General features: G+C 41.1%; 1 protein-coding gene across 1 annotated transcript in view; it reads left to right on the top strand.

Moving 5' to 3' along the window:
* The first annotated feature begins 6,069 nt into the window (after nucleotides 1-6,069).
* DNAJC22 (DnaJ heat shock protein family (Hsp40) member C22) overlaps nucleotides 6,070-14,811 on the top strand; it is a 12,108-nt gene continuing 3,366 nt past the window's right edge. Inside the window, exons 1-2 of the mRNA XM_027844492.1 lie at nucleotides 6,070-6,120; nucleotides 7,191-8,153. Coding sequence (XP_027700293.1) covers nucleotides 7,317-8,153 — 837 coding nt within the window. The 5' untranslated portion in view covers nucleotides 6,070-6,120; nucleotides 7,191-7,316. The remainder of the gene's footprint in view (nucleotides 6,121-7,190; nucleotides 8,154-14,811) is intronic.

Consider the following 14,811-nt stretch of genomic DNA (forward strand, 5'->3'; position numbering starts at 1 on the left):
AGAGAGACATTATCTTTTCACAGCATCACTTCCACCCTTCTGCCCCTCCATCCCTCTTTTCTCATTCTGATCACCTTCTGTCTCTCAGACTCTTACTCGATTTTAATTTCTTCTCATTCAGTCTATCTCCCATCTCCTCACTTGTTTCCTCATCTTTCATCGTTTTTCTTCTAACTACTTCCTTCTCCTCCCACCTAATTTTCATTCCATTTCCTCCCTTCTCTTTTTCTCTCCTCCTAGAGCTCTATCTTTTCTAGCCTCCACTTTCTATCCTCCATCTTTCACTTATTTCTCTTTCTCTCTCGTCTCAGTCTCTGCTCACCCCTCTCCTTTTCCTGATTTTCCTTTAAGACTGTTCCTTTTCTCTTTTCCAAAGATCGACACAGCTGCCCAGTCCGCTTTGCCTCTCCGCTCTCCAGGCTCAGTTTCCCTCTATAGAGGTTCTTTACAGAACTGAAAGATTCCGAAAGGAGAGACCTCTTAGGAGTAAGGGTGAAAGAGAATCTTACCCTCTAACTCGTGCCCATTTCCCCCCTTCCCTGGTCCCACTGAGGATATGAATATCCGCATTACAGCCATGAAGTGCAGGATCTAAGAGACCCCCCCCAAGCCCAGGTACTGCCTGTCTCTACCTCATTGGATCTCACCGAGCAATCTATGCCCGAGGCAGAGACCTCAGGTATCCTAAGTGAAACCTCCTTCCCCAATCTACTGTTTCAGTCCTGCCCCGCCTTTCACCTTCTTCAGTACCCCCTCCGCCAGCTGGTGCGTGCCAAGGCTGTGGTTCCAGAGTGTGAGGAAAGGATTTGTTTGCCCAACTTACGCCGCCGCCCGGGTTGTTTGCAGAGCTTAGAGCAGCGCTGCGCCGCCTCGGCCGCCCAATTAGGACTCATTCATTATTCAGCATCCTAGCCTCGTACCCTCCCGACACCGCGGGCTCCCTACCTCCTCCCGCTACTTCTGGTGTTTCCTCCCAGCTCTAACTAGCCCTTCCTCACTCCCACTCCCACCCCTACCCCCACCCCTAGCTCCGGGGACGTTCGGACCCTTTCCAAGATGGGAGAAAAGGTTAGATTGAGTAGATTTGGGAGAGTAGGGTGGCTGCTATGGGAGGGGGAAAATAATAGGTGGAACTAGAAAATACAAGGAGTATCAGGTTTTTTTTTTCTTTCAGCCATCCTTGAACGCAAGGTCGGAGGAAGAAAGTAGGTCCAATCCTCCCCTTGTCTGTATTCCTCCGGCAGAGCAGGGGAGCCTCAGCAGGCACCTCGAGGTTGCGTGGGTCAGTTCTACTCGTGGCCCACAGTACTGAAGCGGTGGGGAGAGTCAGGGTCGGCTCTTCCCTCGACTCCTTACCTTCCAACATTTTTATCAAGGTGAAATCAGGCTAAAATGAACAGCAAAAGCATCCTTAAAGGGAAAAGGAAGTAATAAAGAGCACCGCGAAGCGGGGAGGCATGTGAAAAGGTTAGAGGCATCAGCTTTGCCCTGGTGGTTGGGGCTAGAGACAGGCGGCTGAAGGGCATTTGTAGACTGGACCAATCAATCAACCAGCATTTGTTAAACATCTAATAAGGAGGAATGGGGTGTACCACATGTGCACATATAAGCAAATACAAAAGACAGATAAGGTAAATATACAAAGTAATTTCAGGAAGACATTAGTATCTGGGGGTGTAGTGCCTTTTTACTTATTCATTCTGAAATGCATTTCCTCCTCATCTCATCCCTTTGCTTCAAAACAGCTCAAATGCCATCTACCACATGAAGCCTTTTATGATTCTCTCCCCCCTCCATATCCTTTCCTTTCCATTCCCTAAAAATTACCTTGTGTTTACTTTATTTTTGTATATGCTGTACTTACATGGAGCACGTTCCATGGAGCATGTGCTTTAGCCTCTCGATAGAGGGAAAGGGGATCAGCTTTCTGGTTGGTCCGATGGTCCCTGTAACTAGAGGGGGAAGGGAGGGCGGGTAGTGGGGGAGTGTTGCATTGAAAGTGGTTGTCAAATGATTCAGAAAGAGCCGCCTACTCGGTAGGTTATATAAAGAGAGAAAAGCTATTCTCTTTATTACGCATGTTGCTGAAGACTGGGGCAGGTTGCTTGGACTTCTGGGGAGAAGAGAGATTTCTTTCCCTACCCTACCCCCATCAGTAATGGTACCTAAAACAGTAGAACATGGCCAGGATAATATGTGCTTGCCTAGATGAGCCTGATATTGGACCTATTGGGGTCTTTGCCCAGGCCCAGGTCACAAAATGTTGATTCTGAGAAATGGGTTTCCAGTCTTGGTGGCTACCTAATAAGCTTTAGGGTTCCTGGCTTCCTCAGTCAGTGCTGGATGCCCATTGGGTTGTGCTTCCTGGGACTACATCACTTCTAAGAGGAAATGGCCACCAACAGGAAGATGCTGCAGCTGAAAGGACTAAGAAAGCTTAAGCCATGCTCTGGCTAGCTGGACCTTGTGAGTCACTCAAGCAGGCACCTGTGAGTTGAAAGGCATAATCCACTGTCCTGAAATTCTTTTTACCTCACAAGGGAATGTGCTTAATGTGATTAGTTATTGTTTTATGCTTTAAACATTTGCTAATGCTCACTTACGAATCTTTTATGTTTTAAGCAGTTTTTTTTTGTGGTGGAACAAATAAATAACTGTCCTATACTTGATATCTACTTTGTGCATTGAATACATTTAATAGAATGCCTTTTTAGTCCCTTTTGGGGAGACCCTGACATAAACTGTGTTTTAAAGATGATTGTGGGGGGAGGCATAACAGCAATGAGAAAGTTTGAGAAAAGTCTGATCTTGGGGGTCAGAATCCATCAGGATTGAATCTGTGAGTCCAAAACAATAACTTTTCTGGGACATGGGTGCCCAACCACAGATAATATGTGTGTATTCATGTTCATGTTCATATAAATATATATTCTCCCCTTATCGAATGTAAGCTCCTGGAGGGCAGAGGAAGTTTCATATTTTACTTTATATCCTCAGTGTCCAGCACAGTGTAGGTGCTCAATAAATGCTTGTTTACTGATCAGGAAATGCCTCATGGAGGAGGTGGCATATGAACTGAATTTTAAAAGAGGCTAGGGATTCTAAGAGGTAGAACTGAGGAGGACATTCCAGCAGATTGGAAGAGAGAACAGCCTTGAAAAGGCAAGACAGCTGGAATGTTGAATGTGAGGACAAGCTTGTAAACCAACTTAGTTGGGCCATCATGGGGTAATAAGCTTGGAAAGGTTGACTGGAACCAGATTGATAAGGGCTTTAAATGCCAAAAAAAGGAGTTTATTTTTGATACCAAAGGCAAGAAACCATTGAAGCTTTTAGAGCAGGGAAGGGACAAGGTCAGGTCAGTGCTTTAAAAATATCACACATGCAGCTAGGAAGGGGATGGATTGAAGAGACTTTTGCAATTGTTAAGGCAAGAGGTAATGAGAATCTGAACTAGGACTGTGGCCTTGTGAGTGAGAAGAGGACATATTTGAGAGTTATGATAGACAGAGATACAAGACTTGGCAACTGTCTTGGGGGTAAGGGATGAGGCAGTGAGGAGGTGAGGATGTCTTCTGAGGTTGTATGCTTATGTATATGTATGTATATGTCCCCACTTTTTTTTTTAAACGTGGCAGACTCACTTCCTTCTTGATTGGTTGCTCCCTTGAGTCACATTCCTGTCTAGTCTGGCTGGGGTGATGACCCTGAATAGCTAGGCACCCCTGGGACCTAGTGCAGGTGAAACTAGATGACCTACCTGACACTTCTGCATGCAGCCTGTGCCATGAGGCAGCTTCAGTTCTTCAGTGCTGGCATCTTTCAGCAAATGGCGAGATTAGTTAAGGGATATTCAGGTCCTCAAATCAGTGGTCTCCAAACATTTTTTTATCTCAAAATCTTATCAGTTAAAAAATGTGTGTACCCAGTATGTATTTCTCATTGTGCATTATTATTAGTAATGTTTACTAAAATTTATTTTGCATTTTACTATTTGCAAAGATTTGTTATCTCATTTGATCCTTTCAACAACCTTGTGATGTAGGTGCTATTATTATCCCCATTTAAAAGAGAGCAGAAACTGAGGAAATCATATACATACACTAACATATTATGCACATTAACACACAAAATAGAAATTTAAAAGGATGAAGTAAAATTTTTATTTCATTTATTTAGTGTATGATATCCCTTTGTTCTCACTATATTTTATTAAAACAATATTTTTAGTGAGACCAATGTAATTTCACATACCCCATTATTTTTAAAGCCTTAGTTTGGTACGGTATAATACACAATTCAAAGATCTGATTCTGAGTTCAGTTTATTTCAATACTTGATTTTAATGACTGTCATAGCTTAAAAAAAGAAGATCTTACAAAATATGTGTAACCAAATGAAAGAAGGATATCATTGTCTGTGCTTATTAAGTCATGATATTTATATTGCAATTCCAACCACCAATTATGCAAAGGTTTTTGGAAATTTACTAGCCAAATTTCAATCTTCCCTAATTTCAATCAGTCCTTGAAAGCTAATTGAAAAGTGTTGCATTTTTATATCTTTAATAAATGGGTTTAAAATTCATGAAAACTCTTCCTCTAGAAGATTTTGATACAGGTTAGAAAATCACGTTTCTAAATTTTAAAGTTTGCAGTTATGAGAGTTTTTATAGGTGACTCATCATTTTTGGCAACAAATGCTTAGTTTTTAAATGTCTTGCTAACTGTTATGGCTTCATACTAACATTAAATAATAGCTCAATGTACAATATGCATTTAGGGCAGGGATGCTTTACCTGGGGTCTGTGAAGCTGTTTTGTTGTTTTGTAATTTTGATAACTGTATTTCAATGTAACTGGTTTTCTTTGTTATGATTTGTAATGATTTTTGTTATGATTTTTGCTATGATTTTTTTCATTCATTTAAAAACATGATTCTGAAAAGGAGTTCATAGGCTTTAAAAGGCTACCAAAGGAGTCCATGATACAAAAAAGATTAAGAACTCCTGACTTAGGTTCATCATTAACAAAACAGGATATAAATTTATATTTCAAATAATATCTTGTGATAATTACAAAATTTTGGAAGCTGACTTCTTGTCAGATCTGATTAAAATTATCATTGTTTTTACCATGAATCTAGCACAGAGCTCTCTAAAAGTGCCAGCTCTGCCAATTTCTTGCCTTTATTTGTGCTTTGCAATATTAGTATTATAATAATTAGTATTATCTTTCTTCGTGTGAATCTTTTTAAGCCCCTTATCCATTTTATGAGAGATAGCTTAGTTAAAACTAGCTAATATAATTAATAAATCCACTTCACTGGGTACACTTAAATTGCAATGCTGTACAAATGAAATACAATGAAATCAAATGAATGAGTGTGTCGCTGTCAACTGTTCCACCATGTGGAACTCCTTTTCCCTTGGGATAATTTATTTGCCATATGTGGCACATGACCATCTGACATTCAGGCTTAGTGAGAACAATCAATCAGTCAATCAAATATTTATTAAGTACCTACTATGTGCCAGGCATTATGCTAAGGACACTGGTACTAATTTGTATATTAATTATTAATAAATACTAATTTGTTAATTATTAATAAATACTAATTTGTTATTAATAAATACTAATATTTTCTTCCTACACCCCCATGGTTTATCTTACATACCCTGATTAGGTGTATTTACAGCACTATGGAGACCACTGTGTTAGATCAAACTAACTGGCTGATGTAGTGACAGGAAACTGGAGCAGAGGAAGTGAGGAAAGGAGGAGAGGGTAGTCCAGACTTGAGGCAGGTAGGTGGATGGTCAGAGAAAGCATTGAATGTTTACTACATCAATTGGTTAGTACACACCCTGAAAAAAAAAAAAGAAGAGAGTGAAGAGAAGGGAAGGAGGAAAGCTTATGGAAAGTAGATAGCTCTCAAAGAAGAGGGAAGAAGGAGGAGGAGGAGTGTATTAGGTTGGGGGAAGAGTCAGGGAAAGCTAGGCCTAGATGACCTTTGCTCATCGTATCAACAGGCTGAGATGTTCAAAGTCTAACCAGAGGAGAGAATTTGACGAGCTGGAGAGTGAATAGGCTGCTGCTTCTGTGACCTAAGGGAGCTGAAGGTAATCTGAAAAGAACCTCAACCTAGATTGTTGAATCTTTTCTCAATGGACTATACTTTTTATACATTTAGTGGAGTGGGGCAGGAAGAGCAGTGATACTTCTCCCCTAGGTCTGTTATCCCAGAGACTTTCTCAGCCTGTGTCAGGTAGGTCATAATTGGGCCTGAGAGAGAGGGAAGCCTGGAATGGAGGTAGGGGAGGGAGAATAAGCCTGAAGGTGGGCAGAATGGATCTTGGGAATTGGTTTGAGGTAGAAATGTGGTCATAGTACCACTATTTTTCAAGGCTTCTTCAGGAGAATGAGCCTGAAGGTGGGCAGAATGGATCTTGGGAATTGGTTTGAGGTAGAAATGTAGTCATAGTACCACTGTTTTTCAAGGCTTCTTCAGTGGAAAAGTTTCTATGTCCTTCAGTGAGGCCCCAACTCCTAGAAAGAACCTTTTCTCCCTACCCCTGTCTGATGGGACTTGAAGTGAAAGCTGCCAAAGCATAAAAAAGGTTGTCTAGCCCTGTGACTCAATCTAATGCTGCTAGACTGGGCCCAGAATGTGGAGAAATGTCGGAAGCTCTGGGGGGAGGAAGATCATATATGATGGGAGAAGCCATAGACTCAGGCTATGAGTGTTTTTAAAGGTGTTTATAGTTTTGGGGAAACCATTGAAAGATTTTCCACATGGTGGATGTAGTTGGTGGTTTAGGTAATCTAAGCATACCTAATAATACCTAGATGGATGATTTAGCAAAATTAAGCTTGGGAGCCTGCAATTTAAACTTGTGCCTCTCTATGTCTTCCATTACTGAATTGAGTCTTCCATTACTGAATTGAATGAATTTTAAAATACCCCTGCCCCTGGGTTTGACAGGTGGTGGTGGTAAAGACAAGGACTGGTAAAACAAGGTAAGTTTAAAGGACAGTAGGATGGAAGGAAGGAGATCATGGCATTTAGGAAGGTTTAAGAAATTCCAGGCTTAGCCTTTGGTGGGACTAATGTTGAGAGAAAAGTGATGTGGGTACAACAAAGAACCTGGAGATAGCCATCTAACTCTACTATTACTACTCTCTCCTTCAGAGGTTGATGATTCCTCTCGACTCAGATGGTATCATGTTTCTTTCAAGGGCTCAAGCATTACCGAACTCTGAATTACATGAGTTGCAAATGGACCCGTGAAGCTTCTGAGATCCCTTCCCTAAGCAAATGGCCAAGGGGCTACTGGTAACCTATGCTCTTTGGGCAATAGGTGGCCCTGTTGGGCTCCATCATCTATACCTGGGGCGTGATAGCCATGCCTTGTTGTGGATGCTTACTTTGGGAGGAGGTGGGTTGGGTTGGCTCTTGGAGTTCTGGAAGCTCCCCAGCTTTGTGGCACAAGCCAACCAAGCCCGAAGGCAAAGAAAGAACCATGAAGAACTCATACCCAGTCTAAGTCCATTGCGCTTTGTTGCCCAGATCCTGGTGGGCATCTATTTTGGCTTTGTGGCCCTGATTAGTCTCTCCTTCATGACCAGCTTCTATATGGTGGGTCTTCCATTAGCTGTTGGTTTAGGGGTATTGTTAGTGGCCACTGTGGGTAACCAGACTTCAGACTTTAAGAGTACTTTAGGAGCAGCATTTTTTATCTCTCCTCTTTTCTATGGCCGCCCCATAGCCATTCTACCCATCAGCCTGGCTGCCAGCATCACAGCACAGAGACACCGCCGCTACAAAGCCCCTTTGGGGGCTGAGACTCTCACTCTTCGGCTCTACCGCCTGGGACTTGCTTACCTGGCTTTCACGGTCCCTGTAGCCTACAGCATCTTCTGCAACATGGCTGCCACTCTCCAGTGTGTAACAGAGACCCTTGGCTCCTTCTTGTATTGGTTCACCTTCTTCCCTGTCTTCAGCTGCATCATGGAGTCTATCCTTATCCTACCTTACCAGATCTGGCTTCTGGTGGAGAACCCTGGTTTTGGCAGTATCTCTTTTCAGGAGTGGGAGAAGCTGTTTGAGTTTGTCAGAAGCTTTCAGGATGAGAAACAGCAGCTAGCTTACCAAGTAAGGTTTTCTGGATTTTGTTTTGTTTTGTTTTGATTTGGTTTTGAATTCACCTAAGCCTCTGCTTCAAGGCAAGGGTTTGGACTAGTTAATGTCTTTTTAGAGCTGATGATTCTTACATGACAGTGTTGTGCTCGCATCTGCCAAAACCAATTCAATAAACATTTGTTAAGCATCTACTATGTGCACAGCACTACAAAAATATAATAGTATCATCTCTCTAGGATTCCTCTATTGAGGAAATAAAACATGTACACAGATTAAAAAAAAAACTCAAGGTAATTTCAGAAGGGGAAGATCACTAATAACTTGGGAAGTGATCCAGAAGACTTCATTAGAGGACGTGGCATCTGAGTTAATCCTTGAACCATGACAAAGTTTCTGAGAAGCTAAGATGAGGAAGGAATGCATTCCTGAAACGGAGTAGAGCTTGTTGTGAATAAACCACAGAAAGTGTGCCCAAGGAGGAATCTAGTTGAGCTTAGCTCCTGGGAGGGAAGGGTGATCAATTGAGTCTTCCATCCATTTAATGAAGTTGCACGATGTACTGGGCAGGTAACAGATACGGTGAGGTGTAACGTGGAGGGGTTCACACCCTGAGTATATTCACAGCCTATAAAGACTATAAAAGTAGAATTGGCCCATTTGAATCTTGTGAAACTTTTCTGACTTGATGGGCCAGTGTAAAGTAGTGTTCCTTTAGAAAGAATGAAGAAATTCCACAATCAACTTGATGGAATTATAGGGTTGCTGTTTATTGGCTAAAGGATTAGCCATTCCTCTGATGGCCTTAAAAACATGAGCAGGAGCAAGATTTGAGAGAGTCTGCTCTGGGAGTAGAGAGAGAGAGCTAACTATTGAAGAAAATCACAACTCTCAAAAAGGAAGCGTTCTTCTACTCTTCTCTTGTACCTCTTTTAGAATGTGGGGTGGAAAGAAGGAGATTTCTTTCTCCTTTCCTCATTCATAGGCAATAACATCTTATAATAGTGCAATTTACCTAGGAGGAGATGCTGCATTCAGCAGAAAGCAGGCCCCCAGAATCTAGCTGGAGAGTCAGATTGAGCTGTGGAGAGGAGCTGGCCTTGGGAGCCCAGCAGAGTGACCTTCCCAGCAGAAGACCATTAGAGGAGAAAAGATACCAGGGACCTTTAGTGCCAGCCGGAGGTGTGAGTTGCCTTGGCTGCCTGTCTTTCCTGCCTGTTTACCTCTCTACTAGTGCACACCTTTTGCACTGAGATACTATATGCATTTGTGGTAGAATGTGCCTCAGGTTTATGGGGGGGAAGGGGGAATGTTTTATAGCTACTACTCTTACTATTCTGTTTAAAAGAATGAATTTACTTTGGGCTGATTATGTCTTCTGGATGACTATTAAAGGTAGGGACCTTGGTAGGGTCTGATGAGCTATAGTTTTAGAAGTGCAGATCCACAGAACCCGGAGCAGTTATCTCTCAGAGGACCCCAGCCTGTGAATGAGAGTTGGTAGATGGGGGTATTATGAGGTAAATCAATAAATCAATAAACATTTGTGAAGCACCTACTATGTGCCAGGCACTTTGCTAAACACTGGGGATATGAAAAGAGTCAAAAGATAGTCCTTGCTTTTAAGGAGCTTACAAGATAATGGGGAAACAACATGCAAACAAATATATATATAAAGCAAGCAGAGTGTGTGATAAGGCAGTGAGTGATTATTGGCTATAGATGACTCATAGAATTTGGAAATCAAAGAAGTAGAAGAGGAGAATAATAGCTTAAGGTGATAAATAGGAAATAATTAGCAGAGGGAAAGCTAAAGGATATTCTTACATTGAATGTGTTTCCTCATACAAAGGATGAACATTGAGATTTTATTTTGGCATTGATAATATCTCCCTGATGAAGCATTTTATATAGCACTTTAAGATTTGCAAAGCAGTTTATATATTACCTTCCTTAATTCTTACAATAATTCTGAAAGATAGAAGTTGTGAATAACTTGTCCAGGATCAGACATCCTATAAATGTTTGAGTGGGGATTTGAACCCAGGTCTTTCTGACTCTATGTAGAGCCCTGGGGTGTGAACTATCCTTGATCTGGGTGGTTTGATTCATAGCCAGTTTTGAGGCACTTGAGCTGATCTTTGGACTTTAGAAAAGGGAAGCTAGAGAGCTGGAAATGAGTTTAAAGGAGAAAGTTTATAGACATATAGATGCAGTTTTTTTGGAAACCTCTTCATCATTAAGGAAGAGTGTTCCTTTAGTGGACCATGCTGTCCCAGGAAAAGAGGAACCACAGGCCTACAGAGATGCCATCAGCAAAGAGGTTCACAGACTAGTGAAAGAACTTTTGGTCCGTGACTTTTGGAAAGAGGAGGAATTTTGAGTATTTACAAGTACCTGGACCATGGGAAGTTGTTCTAGAACCAAGCCAGAGTCAATGGGGAGAAATAGCAAGGGATAAAGCCACAATGTAGAATAATTATTCACTTCTTACCTTCCTCTAATACTGTGAAATATGTGGACTGTGGGCCTAAGGGTAAAACAATCAACTCCTTAGTGATCCCTGGTTCTTTCCCCTAGCCTTAACACCAGGGTAGTGCTTTAAGTTTAGAGGATCACATAGACACCTGGAGGTAAAGGGATTCATGGTAAGGAGTGGATTTTTGACCTCCTAACTACCCAAACTGCTTCCTCCTTGGTAACAGTGGTGAAGGTTCTGAACCTTAAGATAAGAGCAAGGGTCTGCAGGATTGTATAGGTTACTAGGAAAAGTAGAAGCTCACAGGATAGAGGAGAGTTGTCTTGACTATGAACTCAAGTGCAAATCCTTTTAAATCTTTATGTTTTCAGCTGGGTTAAATGAAACCTGTCCTGTGTTATGATGTATTGTTAGCTAGAGTACTTGCATATGACCTGAGGAGTCCTTGACCTTTTCTGTAAAGATCTGGGCATAAGCTACGTTTGGATATTCCCAAAGGAAATCCTGGGTGGTGGAGAAAAGCTTAAAAAAAGTGATTTTTGAGATCCTCCTAAAATTGAAGCTGGTCTCGGTATAGGACAGAGCTTCTGTCCTGGGATACAGCTTAAAATATGGTGGAAGATGAAGTGCTAAGTTATGGAAATAGCTAGTGGTCCAGTTTGACTGGAACATGGGATACATGATGGGAAGTAATTTGAAATAAAACTGGAAAGGCTTTATTCTATCTATCTATTTATTGGAGAGCCAGATTCCAGAGAGAAGTGGGGGATAGATTCGTGTTTAAGGAATGAGAGAGAGAAAAAATCAATCAGGAGTGAAGACTAAAGAAGGAAAACCTGGAAAAATGGTGTCATGGAAACCAAGGGAAGAAGTTGTTGTCAGTAGTGTCAAAAGCTACAGAGAGATAGAAGATGAGCACCGATATTTAACAGCTAAGAGGTCATTTGGTAACCTTTGAGAAAGCAGTATCAGTAGAGTGGTGTAGCTACATTTCAAGGAGCTGAGAAGTGAGTGGAAAGATAAGGTAGTGAGTGATTATTGTTATAGATGACTCAAGGAGTTTGTCAGTGAAAGAAATAGAGAAAATAGTAGCTTGAAATGATGAAACGGCCCACTGAAGGTTTTTGTGTGTTCGTGTATGTGTGTGTTCCATTTATTCTCTTAAAAAACCCCAAACATTTTATTGATGCCTTTTGTTTTTATGACATTTTCATTTCCCATCCACCCCTCCAGATTGAATTATCCTTTGTGACAAATAAAAGACAGTTACACAAAAACATCTAACGTAGAGATAGGGTGTAATATTGTTTGTTTGTTTGTTCTTTTTTTGCTAGGCAATGGTGTTAAGTGACTTGCCCAGGGTCACACAGCTAGTGAATGTTATGTGTCTGAGGCCGGATTTGAACTCAGGTCCTCCCGACTCCTGCCCCCCAGGGTATACTATTGTATATGATATTCTGTCCTAGTGGTCTTCTATCGTAAGGGAAGAGATAGGTTTGAATATCTCATTTCTGGAATCTTAATTTTTTTTCAACTTTCATTGATCTTTTCATTTACAGTATTGTAGTCATTGTGTATGTTTGTAGCAAGACTCTGTACTTACTCTCCCGTCTCACACGTGGATTAACAGGACAGGTTCCCAGAGTTCAGCTGGTTACATCTCCCCATCATGGTTTTTGGGATACCACTGGGATTCTTCGTTTCTATTGTCTTGAGTCCCCATTCAGGTGTATTCCTTCCAAAATCAATTAATTATCTTCCCCTTATCATTGATACTAGTGATTAGTTACCCATTATAAATTTAACTAGTTAATACCTCAGTATCATTGATAAGTAATTCACATGGATTGGCTTTTACAAAGGGATATTTACCAAGAAGAATAAGCAGGAACAGAAGCTTAGACACATCCCCCTCTCTCCAAATTGGTGGCATATTCTCCCCTCCACCATCTTGGTCCCTGGGGAGACTGGATTCAGACTTAAAGCAGCTACTAGTCACATCACTTCTAAATGTGGCATAGCCAATGAATAAGTTTCTCCCCATTGATTGCAAGACACAGTACTTCAATTGCTGGGTCAATGCACTGTTGGCTAGGTCAAACATGTTGCTGCTCAGGTTGGCTCCTTCCTGGGCTTCAGCACTGTACATCTGATGGCTTTTTTTGACCTTCTGAGATCTCAAAATGCCAAAAGAAAGGAGATAGATGGAGGAATCAGCCCCATCCTAGTCAAAGACTTGCTTATGGGCTCCCTAGCCGACTTGGTGGGAGGAAAGGACACCTTCTCAGGGGTCTGTTAGCACTCAGAATATCATCCCTATACCTTGCAGCACAAAGGAAAGAGAGGTCAAGCTCCTCAGATGGACTCCTTTTCTATATACACTAAGTTAAGGCTGAGCAGCCAATTAAAAAGCTTTTCTTCATCAGGTAGTAAGTGGACAGGAGACAATCACAGTATACCTGCTTGTGCTTTGGATTAGAAGCAAGACTCCTCCATTGCGTGTCATCACATACTTCCAGGAGTAGGCTCATATAATCCTCCTATTTGGGTTGGCATCAGGCAGCACCTCATGCCCATGCACCCAGAACTAGGCCATTATTGGCTAACTTCCTCTCCCTTCAATCCCCATTGTTCCTTTGGTTCCATTTATTTCAGTCTATTTGTACAAATCTCCCCATGTTTCTCTGAATTCCTCATATTTCCTCACTGCACAATAATGTTCCATTACATTTATAAACCATTATTTTTTTCCAGCTACAACCCCATCAGTGACACAGTGGATAGAGTGCTGGACCTGGAGTCAGGAAGTCCTCACTTCAAATTGTACCATAGACACTTACTAGCTGTGTGATCCTGGGCAAGTCATTTAATCTCTGGTTGTATCAGTTTCCTCATCTGTGAGATGGGAATAATATTAGCATCTGCCTCCCAGGATTGTTGCAAGGATAAAATGAGATGATATTCCTAAAGCACTATATAAATGCTCATATTGTTATTATTGTTGTTAATTTGGGGGCATCTACTCTGTATTGCTATGAATATTTTGGTATATTGGAACTTAGTTTCTGTCTTGACTCCTTTGGGGACATATAACTAGTAGTGGGATTTCTGAATCAAATGCTATGGATAGTTTAGTCACTTATCTTGTATAACTTCAAACTGAAATCCAAAATAGTTGGGCCATTTCACAGTTTCCTCAACAGAGAAGTAGTGTTCCTATCTTGTCATAGCTCCTCCAGCATTGACTGAATGTTTCCATATTTTTTCATCTTTGACAATTTGCATGGTATGAGGTGGAATGTCAAGCCTTTTAATTGCAATGATTACAAGTAATACAATGATCGCAATTAATGCAAAATATTAATGATTTAGAGCATGTTTTGATGTCAAATTTGCAGTTCTTCTTTTGAAAACTTTATATTCTTTGATCATTTATCTATTGAGAATTGTTCTTGGAGTTATAAATTTATGTCAGATTTTTGGATATCAGACTTAACAATGAAACTTGATACTAATCCCCTTCACCCTCCTACTTTACTATTCCTCTTCTAATTCTATTTGAAGTTTTTTTGTTTTGTTTTGTTTTTTAAGGATGGAGAAACCAGACCATGTTAGCACGCAATGGGAAAGGAGCCAGTAAATAGAGACTGGAGATGACAGAAGGAATGATCAATGAAATAATCTCCTGAAGGAGATATATTCAAGGAGACAAGTAGAGAAGCAATGAGAAGGGCTAGGCAAGTGAAAAGATATAGAGGGGGTGTAAGGTGTTGAGTAGGGTGGATAAGGGAGTGCTCAAAAGAAGGCCTTGATTTCCTCAATAAAGTAAGCAGAGAGCTTATCTGCTGAGAGATAACGGCAAGGTTGACTTGAAGAAAGAGAACAAAGTTTGGAAAAGCCACCAGTAGCATCAATCAAAGAAGAATAAAAAGATTATTGTGCACTGGTGAGGACAAAGTTGAGATTGGATATCACAAATTTGTAGCATTTCCAATTGACCTGGTTGCTTGACTGCTTTCAGACTATGACTTAGAAGGAAAATCCTTTCTCTAAGGTTCCTGAGCATAGGCTTAGGTGGTAAACTCCCATGAGCCAGTTTATCCCTATGGGTATTTCCAAGTGGGAGCTAACTTCAATGGTTCTATGATCTGACTGATGCCAGTTCTCCCTTAAATGGTGGGATTGCTACTCATC

Source organism: Vombatus ursinus, unplaced genomic scaffold, assembly GCF_900497805.2.
Source record: "Vombatus ursinus unplaced genomic scaffold, bare-nosed wombat genome assembly UNPS02014941.1, whole genome shotgun sequence".
NCBI lineage: Eukaryota > Metazoa > Chordata > Mammalia > Diprotodontia > Vombatidae > Vombatus > Vombatus ursinus.